Source organism: Mustela nivalis (assembly GCF_964662115.1).
Source record: "Mustela nivalis genome assembly, chromosome: 14".
NCBI lineage: Eukaryota > Metazoa > Chordata > Mammalia > Carnivora > Mustelidae > Mustela > Mustela nivalis.
In genome coordinates this window covers 11,035,810-11,051,399 of record NC_139033.1, presented here as the reverse complement: position 1 = coordinate 11,051,399, position 15,590 = coordinate 11,035,810, and the positions used below count along the sequence as shown (strand labels likewise).

At 46.5% G+C, this 15,590-nt stretch overlaps 2 protein-coding genes across 8 annotated transcripts in view; one reads left to right on the top strand and one right to left on the bottom strand.

Moving 5' to 3' along the window:
* The window catches only part of BRAP (BRCA1 associated protein), a 100,866-nt gene that overhangs the window by 42,763 nt on the left and 42,513 nt on the right, over positions 1–15,590 (bottom strand). The window lies entirely within an intron of this gene.
* ACAD10 (acyl-CoA dehydrogenase family member 10) overlaps positions 1–15,590 on the top strand; it is a 95,605-nt gene that overhangs the window by 73,914 nt on the left and 6,101 nt on the right. For 4 of the 7 annotated variants that reach the window (XM_082698418.1, XM_082698420.1, XM_082698421.1 and 1 more), the window contains 7 exons: positions 1,715–1,873; positions 2,910–3,069; positions 4,450–4,591; positions 6,242–6,310; positions 8,513–8,694; positions 14,080–14,230; positions 15,210–15,361. In XM_082698418.1, the coding sequence (XP_082554544.1) occupies positions 1,715–1,873; positions 2,910–3,069; positions 4,450–4,591; positions 6,242–6,310; positions 8,513–8,694; positions 14,080–14,230; positions 15,210–15,361 (1,015 nt within the window). Of the gene's footprint in view, positions 1–1,714; positions 1,874–2,909; positions 3,070–4,449; positions 4,592–6,238; positions 6,311–8,512; positions 8,695–14,079; positions 14,231–15,209; positions 15,362–15,590 lie in introns of all 7 variants that reach the window. The other 3 variants (XM_082698417.1, XM_082698422.1, XM_082698419.1) reach the window with 1 other exon arrangement.

Genomic DNA, 15,590 nt, shown 5'->3' with positions numbered 1-15,590 from the left:
TTCAGTTAGAGAATAAATTCTCATTGAGCCGTTACTCTGTGCAGGGTGTTGGCGAGGCACAAAGGGATACCGTGTCGCATGTGACGGATGATCTTTGCCTGCTGGAGCACACAGTTGCTGCATTTCAAGGGTTCACTCACCACATGTGGCTAGTGGCTGCTATATCGGACAATGCAGATACAGCCTTTCCATCACTGCAGGAGGCTCTATCAGATAGTGCTAGTTCAGAACATGAAATCTAGTCGCATGGACAGGCAGAAATTCAGAGCACGAAGGTTGGAAATTAGCTTCGCAGCCCATACTGTTTTCACCTGCCACACCCCCCTTCCTTCTTGTAGAAAGCCCATCAGACATGAAGTCCTCACCTCCCTGGACATCATGCCTGGCTCCCCACCTGCTTAGATGGTTAATTTCCCTGCAGTACACATACAGACCTCTTCCAAGCTCCCTCCCCTGTGAGCGCTCCGAACCTCGGCCAGATTCCGTCCTGTTTCTGCAGCTTGCAAACTTGCTCTCCTGAACCTCAGTTTTCTCATCTGTAATTCAGGAATAGCAATTTCTAGTTGTAGGGTAGCTGTGTGCCCCCCACAGAATAATGCATGCAAAGCTCCCTGCATGGTCCGGGCGCATGGCAGTTATTTTCAGAGGTTCCTTCCATCCAGGGCAGCTATAGGAATGATATCGTCCTCTGGACAACGGAAGCTGGTCAGGTTCACACTGAGCCCTCCAAGGGAAGCTACAATTTAAAAGACCTATTGAGCTTCTTGATAAAAAATGGACTTGTTTATTTAGAGTTCACAGGCTTTCTGGCATGTGCTTTCAGCAGCTTTTCTGGTGGGGAGACCTGGAGTTTTAAAAATATTTCCTCAAGGGCAACGATTTAGATTTTTGTTCTCTAAGGCTCTAAATACATACATACATACACACACACACACACACACACACGTGCACGGGCACACGCGCGCGCACACACACACACACACACACACACACATATTTCTTGGAATAAAGATAGTGTAAGCAATCCTGAAATGTCTAACAGCATTAGAGACTGAACTCTTCAGTATTGTAGGAATCTGTCTTGGCTTTAAGAATTTTTTTTCATCTATTTTTTTTTAATTTAAAAAGCTTTTACATTGTTTTTTATTGTAAAAACCCACATATCAGGGGCGCCTGGGTGGCTCAATGGGTTAAAGCCTCTGCCTTCAGGCTCAGGTCATGATCCCAGGGGCCTGGGATCGAGCTCCATGTCTGACTCTCTGCTCAGCGGGGAGCCTGTTTTTCCCTTTCCCTGCTGCTCCCCCTGCTTGTACTCTCTCTCTCTCTCCCTGTCAAATAAACAAATGAAATCTTTAAAAAATATAATAAAAAAAAAATAAAGTTCTCAACGATTGCTACTGTAGGTAAGATAGCTGTTCACATCCCCGTGTTACTGATGAGGACACAGAGGCCCATCATGGCCTCACTGTTTGCCAAAGGTCACTGTGTCTGAAGCAGAACTCCGGTTTTCCAAGCTTGCTCCCAGGTAGCAATCCAGGATTTCCATGTCCAACTTTAAAAAGCAACATCATTTTACATCATAAAACTCCTAAGTTACTTGTTACAACAAATCTCAACTGTCCTTGTATTATTTCTCTTCAAAAACTATAGCAGGACGCATGTGGGAGCACCGCCTTTTAGAGACACTCACCTCTCACTCCTGTCCCTTGCTCAGGTCGTGGAATCCTGCCTAGAAGGGGTCTGTAAGCCAGACCCCAGGATCTACAAGCTGTGCTTGGAGCGGCTCGGCCTGCAGCCGTCGGAGTCCATTTTTCTTGACGATCTTGGACCAAATCTAAAAGCTGCTGCCAGCCTTGGCATTCGCACCATTCAGGTAACGGTCACCATTTTTTGGAACCCCGGCTGTGCAACAGGCACTAATGTGCAACAGGCACATTAGGAAATCTATGTGACGAGCCACTCACATTTCCAAAGGGAGGGAGAACAAACACTTACCAGAAAGTCAGTTTGAGGAAAGAATTATACAAGGAAGGGCACCCGAGTGGCTCATTTGGTTAAGTGACTGCCTTCAGCTCAGGTCATAATCCCGGAGTCCCAGGATCGAGCCACGCATTGGGCTCCCTGCTCAGTGGGGAGTCCGCTTCTCCCTCTGACCCTCTCCCCTTGCATGCTCTCTCTCTCTCTCAAAAAAAAAATAAGAAAATCTTAGGGGGAAAAAAAGGAATTACACAAGGACGTGGCTGGCAGGCTTAGGACATTTGGGATGGCAGTTAGGCTATCCTAGTAATGCTGTTCTGGGTTAGGGCACACGGACCGCCCAGGTGATGGCTGTGAAGGGTGAGAAGCCACAAGAGGAGGTCTCTGACTGGCTTGTGACGTCTGGGTGCTGGGTGCTGGATGCTGCTGTATGCTGGCCTCCTGGTGTGAGGGAGCATCACGGACTCTTCACTGGCACTCTTCCCAGTGGAGAAGAATGATTAATGTGGTTAGGAATTAAATGGGAAGAGGAAGCTCATTCTACAGCTTCCTCGTTAGCTGACTATCCTGGCCTTCAAGGCCCTTGCCCAAAGACCTGACTTCTTGGCTATTTCCCTCTAAAGAACTACCCTGTTAGGGCACCTGGGTGCCTTAGTCCACTAAGCACCTGTGTTCGTGTCCTAGGATGCCCAGGGTCCTGGGGTCAAGCTCCACATCGGCCTCCCTGTTCAGGAGGAAATCTGCTTCTCCCTCTTCCTCTGCCCCTTCCCCCCCTGCTCATGCTCTCTCTCTCTTACTCACATTGTCTCTATCTCAAATAAATAAAATCTTTAAAAAAAAAAAAACCCACAAAACTACCCTTTTGGAGAACAGGCAGGAGGCCAGGTGAGGATTGACTGGTGATACATGTTCAATATTCTCTTTGAAACCAGGTTAATGACCCAGAAACTGCCATAAAGGAATTAGAAACCCTTTTAGGCTTTACGATGAGAATGATTATTCCAAACACTGGCCCTGTGAGAGAAACAGTGGAAATTCCACGAGAGTCCTTGGAGAAGTACCTCAGAGACCTACTGGGGACCCAGAGCACAGGTATTTCTGTGTTTGTATTTTGCTGACTCTCTTAAGGCTCAGCTTTCAGTCTGGCTCTCCCTTTGAAATCCCTGTGGAATATGCTGGAGACAGGCGGTGTGATGAGGTAAACAGCTATTGGGCTCAGTGGATCCGAAAGCAGCTTTCAGTCTTGCTTGGGAAAAAGCATTAACCCCAAAAGGTCATGTGCCCCCTCTTCCACCTGAGTGTGTGTATGTTTGGGGGGAGGTTTACGGGGGTCCCCTGGGACCTGGAGCCAGTGGTATGTGCCCAGGAGCACTGGAGTGTGTCTAATTGTTCTGAGGCAACAGCCTGTTTTGTGAAGGTGACTTAAGAAGTTCCCTGAGTTGACAATGGGACAAGGTCCTTCTTTTATTCTTTGAATTTCAGTCTGGGCTGGGGGGGTGGGGGGTGGGGGGGGGACAGCTAGCTGCCTCAGGGGCTCTTTTTTTTTTTTTAAGATTTTATTTATTTTATGGAGAGAGACACAGCAAGGGAGAGTGGGAGAGGGAGAAGCAGGCTTCCCACAGAGCAGGGAGCCTGATGCAGGGGTTGATCCCAGAACCCTGCGATCATGACCCGAGCTGAAGGCTGAGCCACCCAGGGAAGGAAGACATTCCCACATGGTAATAAAGCCTTGCTTCCATACATTCAGTCCTTGAAAAAGACATTTTGTGTTGTGCTTCACAGTTCTGTTCTCCAGGAATTGGATTGTGCTTAGGGTCTCCTTTCGGAGCAGACCCATGAACTCAGGCAAACTCCCATTGCCTCTTCTTCTGATCATGTGAGACGAGTCTATGTCCGGAGTTCGGTCTTACGATGAAGCTGAGGGTTCATCAGGATCTTCCTGGGAGGGAGCCCCAGAGTTCAGCCCACTGGGGTGGGAGAGCACGTCCCGTGAAAGCACTTTGGCTCAGCTGTTGGCCTCTGCAGAAGCTGCTTTCAGCCGTCATGCCAGTGTCAGGCATGGTTTGGCCGGGTATGGGCTGAGGGACACACAAGGGCACGGCTCATCCTCAGGCTTAAAGCATCCCATTTCGCCTGATTGGCTGTCACGATTGTGCTGGTGGCTGATAAACAGAATCAAAAAAGCTTTTCTTCGCAGAACGGGAGTGGGCCAGAGGGACAAAATCGGACACCTGTACAAAGTGAGAAGGACGGTGGTAGGAACGGAGTGGCCTTTGCCACATGGTAGTGGCCCTGAGCTGGGGCAGGGGAGGCAGGTACCCCTGGCCCTCAGTCATTTCTGGTGCCCGAGGAGGAGGTGTAGCCCAAATCAGAATGTTCTGCACACCCCAAATGTGGTATTCATTAGAAAGCAGGAATGCCCAGCTCTTTCCTCCAGAACTGCTTTCATTTTCTTGGTTTTCAAACTTGCAGGTCCATTGGAACTCCTTCGGTTTGATCATGGGCAGTCCAGTCCAACCTACTATGTCAGGCTCGGTAACCACCAGCTGGTTCTGAAAAGGAAACCCCTGGGGACACTTGTTCCGTCCACCCATGCAGTAGAGAGGGAGTTCAGGTAACTTCTCAGAGCCGGGGTGTCCTCACCCTCCAGCCTCCACAGCTCAGCCCCGAACTAACAAGCCAGCGCCCCATCAGAAAGCCCTGACACATTTCATGTGCAAGTGTGAATTTCCAAAATTATTTCCAATAAGAACATGTCACCTAATTTTATCCCGAAGTTTGTTTTTGCTTTTCTAGACCTACACCTCTAGAAAATCAGACTTTTGGGGGGGGGGGACCTCTGGGTGAAAAAGAATGTTCCTGAAATCGGAAATATTAAACATAGTAGGTTGAAAAACCTAGTTCCAAACTAGAAAATTCTGGATGGGATCCGTTGGTTGGGGGCTTATTCTCCTGACGCCTTTCTCCTGTTCTGCTCCCTTCTCCCTTCCAGCCCTCGATGCTCTGCAGAAGGAGAGCTGCAGAGTCGGAAAGGAAATGTGATGTCTCTTGGCCCCTTCTTGTTCGTACAGTTTACTCTCTGTCCTTGGGACTTTTCAGTTCCTGGAGATGGTGAACCATCATCTGGGGTCAGGAGGCTGCATTGTTCAGGTTGGCCGAATCTGGCTCTTGTGCCCATCCCTGGAAACAAGCACTGGGTCAGTCCCATCCAAACTCTGTGGACTGACAGTAGCTACAGAGAGCCGTTTCCCAAAGGAAACCCTAGGTATTAATATCAGAACATGAAGCAGGGAAAGGACACCAGGCAGGCAAAAGCAGGAGCCAAATACTGGTGACAAGAACGAGTAATTATTTTTCTATTTAAAACACTTAAAAATGCCAAATACTAGTGACAAGACCGAGTAATTATTTTTCTATTTAAAACACTTAAAAATGCCAAATACTGGTGATAAGACCGAGTAATTATTTTTCTGTTTAAAACATTTAAAAATTTCCTCCTTGGGGGTGCCTAGGGTGACTCGGTCAGTTAAGCATCTGACTCTTGATTTCAGCTCAGGTCATGATCTCAGGGTCATGAGATTGAGCTTCAAGTCAGGCTCCACGCTCAGTATGGAGTCTGCTTGGGATTCTCTCTCTCTCTCTCTCTCTCCCTCTGCCCCTTTCCCTGTTCTCTCTTAGGCACGCTTTCTCAAATTAAAAAAATAAAATCTTAAAAAAGAAAAAAAAAAAAAAAAAGAATGGGACGCTTGGGTGGCTCAGATGGTTTGGCCATTGCCTTTGGCTCAGGTCATGGTCCCAGAGTCCTGGGATTGAGTCCCATATGGGGCGCCCCCTGCTCTGTGGGGAGCCTGCTTCTCCCTCTCCCTCTGCCTGCCACTCCTCCTGCTTGTGCTCTCTCTCTCTGTCAAATAAATGAAATCTTAAAAAAAGGAAAGAAGGAAAAAAAAAGAAAAGAAAAGAATGTCTCCTGTGGACAGCATATCGTTAAGTCTTGCCTTTCTAGGCAGTAATACAATCTCTGTCTCAAATGTTTAGTCTAATAAATGTAATGTAACTATCGATGTTTGAATTAGTTCCATAATTTTTGCTATTTGTTTCTTGTTTTTCCCAGGTCTTTTGTTCTTCTTGACTATCTTGGGGTCAATTGAATATTTTTTAGAATTCTGCTTTAATTTCTGGATGTACTGATTTTAATTCAGAAAAATAGTTTCAAGAAAATCTCAATTGAGCCAGCACTGCTACTCATTTCTCTTTGTTCCAGCAGGATAATGAAAGCACTTGCCAATGCTGGAGTGCCTGTTCCCAAAGTTCTTGACCGCTGTGAAGATTCAGGGTAATGTTCTGATTTATTTCTTTTATTACATATTCAAACTACAGAAGAGAAAAGCCCATATAGTAACTCAAATACCAGTTTGTTAGAGTGAAGACAAATACATTTGGGGTAGGAGAGAAAAGAGACTTTATAGCAACCTCCCCTGGAGGTTCACAGGTCCTTAAGTTGTCCTGAAAGAAATGCCTGCTTTTGTGAAAATTGGTAGAAAACATTCTTTATCATTTAAAAATTTATATCCATCTACTTTCATATTGCTTATTTTTACTAATTTTTTTATTATGGTCCTTCTAAACTGCTTTGTAATAAGGTTTTTGAATCTATCTCTTTTTGTCCCAACTTTTTATCTAAGAAAATTTTGAAACATACAGAAAAGTTGAAAGAAGAAAAAAAATAGTATAAAGAGTCCTTCATCTAGATTAAAACATTGTTAAAATTTTGCCATATTTGCTTTTTATATTTATAGATGTATGTATATAGATGTATTTTATGTGAATAACTTTAATAGCAATAATTATACAATCTAATAATTTTATAACTTTACACATTTTATAAATAAATAACTGTTTTCTCTCTCACTTTATATCAGTTATTTTTGGCTGAATCTTTTTAAAACAGATTTTGTTTATTTATTTGACAGAGATCACAAGTAGGCAGAGAGGCAGATGGGGGCAGGCAGGCTCCTCGCTGAGCAGAGAGCCTGATGTGAGGCTCAATCCCAGGACCCTGAGACCATGACCTGAGCTGAAGGCAGAGGCTTAACCCATGGAGCCACCCAGGTGCCCCAATTGGCTGAATTTTTTGAAGTGCTTTGCATACAGCATAAACTGCCTAAAAATAAAGACATTTTCTTTCATAACCACAGCAGTGTTATTATACTTAAGATAATTAACAATAATTTAATAATAAATTTAATATCTAGCCCATGGTTAAGACAGGATAAACAGTTTGTTTTTTTTTTAAGATTTTATTTATTTATTTGACCGACAGAGATCACAGGTAGGCAGAGAGGCAGGAAGAGAGAGAGGGAGAAGCAGGCTCCCCGCTGAGCAGAGAGCCCAATGCGGGGCTCGATCCCAGGACCCCCGGGATCATGACCTGAGCTGAAGACAGAGGCCTTAACCCACTGAGCCACCCAGGTGCCCCAGGATAAACAGTTTTAATGGTAGCCTTTTCAAAACAACTTTTTAGAATTGTAAACTGATTTCTAATAATGACTAAAAAATGGTTTAATGAGAGTTTGGTGTATCACCTTAATACCACAGGGGAGTGTATGTGCCACTCACACCAGCAGAGAATGACAGAAATAACATCAATGAGATGGAATAGTTATTGAAGCCTCATTGGAACCAGGCAATCCTTGTATATTTGCTCCCCTAATTCTTATAACAACCCTTTGAAGTTTTCCAGATTAAAACAACAAAGCCCAGAGGGGGTCAGTAAATCTCTCACAATCACACGGCTAGGAAAAGGCAGAGGCAGGATTCAGACCTGGTTCTGTGTGGCTCCAAAGTACCCGCCTCAACATGGCGCTTTCCTCCATTAACACTTCATTCCTGTCGCTTGCATGAGTAGACCAAACACAAGAGAGACATGCTGGCAAAAACGTATAGACGGGGCTGTATGTGTGGTGGTTTGGGGATGGGGTACTTCCAACCCTCTGTGCTTATGTACGAAGGAAAGGAAGTGTCCAGCACTCTGGGTCTGAACTCGTTCCCCAGCACTTAGCACAAACAGAAAGAGCAGTGCTACATGCCTGGGTGGCTCAGTCCATTGAGCGGCTGGCTTTTGTCAGCTCAGGTCATGATCTCAGGGGCGTGGGATCGAGCCCCACATTGGGCTCCACATTCAGTGGGGAGCCTGCTTCAGAGTTCTTTCTCTCCCTCTGCCCCTCCCCCTTCTCTCTCATGCACGCGCACTTTCTAAAATAAAGAGTCTTTAAAAAAAAAAAAAAAGAGGGGTGCCTGGGTGGCTCCGTGGGTTAAGCCTCTGCCTTCGGCTCAGGTCATGGTCTCAGGGTCCTGGTATCGAGCCCCGCATCGGGCTCTCTGCTCAGTGGGGAGCCTGCTTCCTTCTCTCTCTGCTTGCCTCTCTGCCTACCTGTGATCTATCAAATAAATAAATAAAATCTTAAAAAAAAAGAAAAAGAGCAATACCCTAACAGCCTGAAGCTGGGCTGAAACTCCCCACCTGTGTCCCTCCCAGGGTCATCGGCATGCCCTTCTATCTGATGGAGTACTGCCCAGGCCTCATCTACAGAGACCCCTCTCTGCCAGGCTTGGACCCCAGCCAGAGGCGGGCCATATACACTGCCATGAACAGAGTCTTGTGCAAAATTCACAGTGTGGACCTCAAGGCTGCCGGCCTAGAAGACTACGGGAAACACGGTGAGCAGGCCGCCATTTGTCTTTTGTGCTGACGGGTTCCTCATTGGTGCCCTTACCCTCAGGATTTGCAAGATGTCAGGGTGTTCACACATCTGGTGTTTGCTAACTGTGAGGGGGGCTTCTTAGCCCCCTCCTTGGACATCCAGTTTCATTTTAATGGAGGTGTCATTTACCTAATACGTTATCCTCATTATGTCTCTTCCTGGCCTATAGAATCTCTCTCCCGTGCAACTTTGATCTTGTTGGACCATTTCAATCTTTATTTTTTCTGGTACTGGCCAAGAGTACTTTAAATACTTTCTTCTGGGGCACTTGGGTGGCTCAGTGGGTTAAGCCTCTGCCTTCGGCTCAGGTCATGATCTCAGGGTCCTGGGATCGAGTCCTGCATCGGGGTCTCTGCTCCTCGGGGAGCCTGCTTCTCCCTTCCCCTCTGCCCACTTGTTCTCTCTCTCTCTCTCTCTCTGTCAAATAAATAAAAATAAAATCTTTTTTTAAAAAGATACTTTCTACTGTTTTATACTCTTTCCCCTAAATACTCTTTTCAACAGGGATAGACTTTTAAAATACCATTATGCCAAGGCATTTTCTTGGTAGAGTGTGTTTCTGCTTGTCTTTTACTGTCTGAGAGTTCCAGTTGTTCCTCGTCCTCACTGTTATTGTCAGTTTTCTTCCTTCCTTTTTTTTTTTCTTTTTTGAAGTCAGGTGTATTGAAGTGTAACATTCTATATATTTGACAAACACACATAATTTTAAAACCACCATCACCACTGTCTCCATGCACCAACTTTAGCACGAGCCAAAGAATTTCACTTTTTCTTCCCTGGAAAATTCAAGAGTATCTGACTCTTGATCAATATGTATGCTTGGCTCTAGTCAAAAAGAACCTTCCAGCTAAGCTGTATTTTCATTCTCTGCTTTTAGCCAAAATGTGTTTTCGATAGGACCACATCAGAAGCTGTAGTCTCCCATGTACATCTCCCGCATACATCAACCTCCTGCCCTTTCTGCCAAGTCACCTAAAGTTCCACCTCTCCACAGGCACATGAGCTGAGTCCCCACAAGTGATCAGTTTGAAACACTTTTCTACAAAAGAGAAAGCTTACTGACTTCCCAGCCCAAATTGAGGGGGGTACTCCCCATCCCTTCCAAGGACAGCCAGATCCATTCGCCCCATATTCTTTTTTTTTTTTTTTAAGATTTTATTTATTTATTTGAGAGAGAGAGATCACAAATAAGCAGGGGTGGGGGAAGCAGGCTCCCCGCGGAGCAGAGAGCCCAATGCGGGGCTCGATCCCAGGACTGATCACTACCTGAGCCGAAGGCAGAGGCTTAACCCACTGAGCCACCCAGGTGCCCCCATCTCCCCCATATTCTAACCTGTTGACTAGGGATACCAACTCAGTGTGAGTTCCCCTCTACCTCATTTGGAAATAAAAATGTATTTGTTGTTTATATGAAATTCACATTTAACTGGGTATCCTATATTTGATCTGGCAGCCGTCATCCCCAATAAAATGGCCAATAGGCAAAGACAACACATGTTGTCCATATTGATCCATGTTTCAAGATGGAAAGAGCATTGGAGCAGAAGCTGGATGCTAATTTGTCAGGGATCTTGGACAAGTCTCCTTACTTTGTTATAGTTTTCTCTATAGTAAGGTAGTAAAAGTTGGGTTAAAAAACAAACAAACAAAATGTCCTGCACTCCCTCCCTCACAGGTGGTAGCTGTCCCTGTGCTTTGAATGAAGGTAAAGCCTCAGGCAGGTGCAGTGATGGGCAGTGTGACGTCCTGCCCTGGACAGACAGCAGCTTCTGTGCTGAGTGGATCCTTTGCCTTTTACTTTTAAAGGAGACTGTTTTGATGCTCTTTTCACTGACCTCTTAGCGCAAAGAGGCAGAGCAGAAATCTGATGTGATTTCACATGAGCCAAGGGCCGGCATCCTGGGCCACGAGCTGTGTTTTGAGCTTAATAGCATAAAGCGGCTTCATCATGCTTCGGGTTCACTGATGAGGGACGCATCAGCTCTCCCTTTTCAAGAAACCTGCAATTTCTCTGGTGATGTCAGGAATCCAGCTGCTGGGCAGGGCATTGGCTATAAATAGACACCACCATTTGTGCACAGGGTGGCATATTTGAATAAATTTACATATTCAAATATATTTAAATAGTTGCTTGCGCAAGTGATTATCTCCATGAAACTCATCACGTGGGTTGCCTTTGGGAAAAAGAGCGGAGTGGCTGGCAGAGGGTGCGAGAAAGAGTACCGTGTGCCCTTCTGTCACTTTATTCCAAGCCATGTATGTATTATCTATTCAAGAGCACACACATTTACGTTTGTTAAAATAATAAGAGAGAGGGAGATTGCACACAAACATGATTTCTAATTAAGAGGAACTTTTGATGGGATTCCTGGGTGGCTCAGTCCGTTAAGCCGCTGCCTTCGGCTCAGGTCATGATCCTGGGGTCCAGGGACCGAGTTCCGAATTGGGCTCCTTGTTCAGTGGGGAGCCTGCATTACCCTCCCCCCCCCGCCACCGCTTGCTCATGCTGTCTATCTCTGACAAATAAATAAATAAAATCTTAAAAAAAAAAAAAAAGGTGGCACTTTTGACAAAGATCCTTTAGATACAGTCCAGTTACCACAAAGAACCTTTCCATCACCAGTGACCTACAAAGAGCACATAATCCTCTTTTCTTATCCCAGAGGGGCAGTCTGCTTGAGGAAAAATGTTTCAGTGCCTTGGCAGGGTTGATAGCGGCCAGTGGCCAACAGAGCCAGAGACAGGGGCAGCTGCGTCTGTTTCCCAGGAGAAGAGAATGTGTGCAGCGTTAGTTGGTGTGTTTGGGGTGGGAGCTCCCAAAACCGTATAGGAGATTTTCCTTTTTTTAAAAAAAAAGATTTTATTTATTTATTTGAGAAAGAGAGAGAGGGAGAGAGAGCAGAGGGAGAATCAGAGGGAGAGGGACAAGCAGACTCTGCACTAAGCAGTCCAGCGTGAGGCTTGATCTCACAACCCTGAGATCATGACTTGGGCCTAAATCAAAAGTCGAATGCTCAACCGACCAAGCCACCCAGGCGTCCCAGTATAGGAGATTTTCGTGAAAGGCTCCTTTCACAAAGCCTCAGGTCCTGTGTGTGTGTTTCTTTTTTAAAGATTTATTTAGACAGAAACAGAGAGAGAGAGTGTGCATAGTTGTGTGTGAGTTGGGGGGGGGGGCGTTGCAGAGAGAGAGAATCCTTAAGCAGACTCTCCTGCGCATGGATCTTGAGGCAAGGCTCGATCCCACAGCCCTGAGATCATGACCTGAGTCAAAACCAAGAGTCAGACGCTTAACCACCTGAGCCACCCAGGCGCCTAACTCAGTTCCTATGGTCTTTGTATTTAACTTATGATTATAATTTACAAACTTACAGAAATGTGAATAGTACATATGTACTATTGTACTATGTACATTATATAATGACATATTCCCACTACTAATTTTAACAGGGGTTAACTTTTGCCATATTCGCCTCTCTTTCCCTCTCCCTCTCCTTCTGTTTCTGTCTCTCTCTGTATATAATTATATATATTTAACAAAGCTGTAGAGACCCTAGCACTTGACTCCTAAATACTTCAGTATGCATTTCCTAAAAATAAGGACGATCCCCAGTACTACTCTCACATTAAAGAAAATTTATAACTTTCCCTGAATATTTAAAACCCACTCCATATTCAGATACATTTCATCAATTACCCCCTTATATCTTTTTAAAAATGATTTCTTTATTTTAGAGAGAGAGAAGGTGGGGGCAGACAGAGAGAGAGAATCTCAAGCAGAGTCTGCACTGAGCGTGGAGCCAGATGTGGGGCTTGATTGCAGGATCCTGAGATCATGACCTGAGCCATAATTAAGAGGTGGATTCTTAACCGACTGAGCCATCCAGGCGCCCCTCCCCTTAAATCTTTTATAAATGAGTTCCCCCCCCTCAATTGGGATCTGATCAAAGAATCTAGAACAGTCCCTCCCATCTCTTTTTTTCAATGAAATTTTTAACAGACCAAGTCAGTGTGTTATGTATTTATCTCGATTATTTCCTTATGGTTTTATTTACTTCTGTCTTCTGTAAATTATATAATTCTAAAGGCTTGATTTGTTTTGGATTAAATTCCTATGGACTTTGATCTCCACTTCCCATGGTCCAGCAAGATCTTGCAAAGGGCAAGTGTCTAGATGGTCCAGCTGTGCAGTGGACTCCACAGAAAGAACCTGATCTTTCTTTCCTTGTCTTCAAACCCATCAGCCTCTGTGGACCATTTTTCTCTCAGCTGATAAATGAGGGCTTGGCTTAGAGCCAGGGTCCTGACACTTTTATTAATTATATTAATAGGGACAATTAATAATTGTCAGTTGACAATAAATCAGGACAAATTGAGTGGCCTTCTGTGCAGCTCAGTATTTGGCCCGTTAGGAAGGAATTTGGTTAGCCTTCACAAAAATAGTCCTATGGAAGTATCCGTACATTCATACAGAACCACCAAGGGAGGATGGTGCAGTTACATCCATTGAAGACCTTGACTGTGAGCCGAGTTGACTGCAGAATTCCTTCCAGTGTCCAGTCCCAGACAGAACTCACAAGTTCCTCAATGGTAGAATCTCTTGGGTTTCTTAGCAAACAGCTGAGTAATGATAGCAAATCCTCATGTAGAACTTACTTCATGCCAGAAACATTTCCAGGGGCTTTATATACTTCATCCTCCCAGCAACTCTAAGGAGCATCTCTCTGATGAAGAGAAACTGAGGTACAGAGAGGTCAAGTGATGTGTCTGAGATCACAAAGACAGAGAATGGCAGAGCTGGGAATCACACCCAGGGAGTCTGGCCCCAGTCCCTGCGCTTAGCCAACCACTGTTGTTTAGCCAAAAAGGGATTTCTTTTTTTTGTTTGTTTGTTTTTTGTTTTTTTTTTAAATTTATTTGACAGAAATCACAAGTAGATGGAGAGGCAGGCAGAGAGAGAGAGAGAGAGGGAAGCAGGCTCCCTGCCGAGCAGAGAGCCCGATGCGGGACTCGATCCCAGGACCCTGAGATCATGACCTGAGCCGAAGGCAGCGGCTTAACCCACTGAGCCACCCAGGTGCCCCCAAAAAGGGATTTCTTGAAGGCTGTTAGGAAGCTGGTAGGATGTCTGAGAGGCCAGGGATCAGGCTCACAGGCCTTGTGGCGGGGAGCAACACCCGAGTCCCACTGATCCAGCCAGGGTGGCAGGAGCGTCCTGTGAGAAATGCCTCGGTCATCAGCAGAGCACTACCAGCACTTTCAGTGTTTTGGTTACTTTCTGGAACCTTTGGAGGATAGGATGTTAGAGTGGCCTACCATGTTCGAATTCTCTTTCCCTCAGAGGACTATATTCCACAGCAGATGCAAACCTGGATTAAGCAGTATCGAGCCTCAGAACCCGGCACCATCCCGGCGATGGAGAGGCTCATCCAGTGGCTGCCCCGCCATCTTCCCAAGCAACAGAAGACGACAGTGGTGCACGGGAACTTCAGGTCTGTGAGGAGCAGCCAGTGTCTAGATGTGACAAATGGTGGGCGGGACACTTGAAGGGGAAATGAAGCAGCTGGCCTGAGCCTGACGTACAGTGGCGGGTGATTCCCTTTACAAAAGATCTCCCTGTCGGTGGCCTTCTAAGGTGGGGTTTCTCCACCTTGACCCCGTGACATTTGGGGCCAGATAATTGGTAATGATGGTGGGCTGTCCTAACTGCCCCCAGGTTTGAAAGTGCACACGCATGCTCCAGTTACTACGACTACATTCAGATCTCCCAAACCACATGGCTGCAGACAGACAGCCGTCGTTTGGCTCACGAATCCGAAGTCTGTTTCAGCTGGGGTGGCGGTCAGGCTGGGGGCCGCTCACATGCCTGGCACTGGGGCAGAGAAGACTGAACAGCTGGGCTCCCTGGGCCTCTCTTGTCTGCTTGTGGTCCCCGCATGGTTGCTCCAGCATCGAAGCTTCTCCTTCGACCCTGGGGGTGCTCGGGGCTGCAAAGGTGTGCGTTCCGAGAGAGGCCGGGCTGCTTGGAAGCTGATCCCCTTTTCTGAGGCTCTGCATTCACGTAGTCTCACTTGCCGGTTCTATTTGTTAGAAGCCAAAGGCTTCAACCGGCAAAGAATTAGACTCTTCCTTTTGTGGAAGGCGTGTCCAAGAACTCCAGACCTGTTTGAACCCTTCACAGGGAAGGAGGAATTACCAGAACGCAGAGAGGATCGCTATGTGGAGAGGGCTACCTGACCCAAACTGGGCTCTGGGAGAGGGATACCGAGCCCCTCAGCCACCTGCCCCCCGTCCTGTCTCCTGCTGGTGTCCTCACTGGCTAGGTCCACCTGAGCCAGAGGGCAGGGGAGCTCGCGGACAGGGGCACCGAGGGGCTGAGCGGGTTGGGAGGGCCAAATAGAAGACCCTCGGCACAGAACACACCCCAGGGCTCAGTTTCCTTAGAGCTGTCTCTCCACATTCCTTCTTCAGGCTGGACAACCTGCTGTTCCACCCAGAGAGGGCCGAGGTGCTTGCTGTCCTTGACTGGGAGCTCTCGACCTTAGGCGACCCCCTTGCGGACGTGGCCTTCAGCTGCCTCGCTCACTACCTGCCGTCCAGTTTTCCCGGCTCCCTGCTGCGAGGTAGGAACTGGGGTTGGCGGGAGGAGGGAAGAGGCAGCTCCATTCTCAAAGCACCTGAGGCACAAAAGTAGCGGTGATGGCTGGTGGCCTGGGTGAGTGAAATTGAGGTGCTGGTGGTTTGGGTGGAAAGTGCACTTGGAATGCATTTCTGTCCGCAGGGGGAGATGGGTATAGGGTGTATTTTAAGTGAGAAGGGTATGTGCATAGACCCCTCTTGTGTTTTTACACA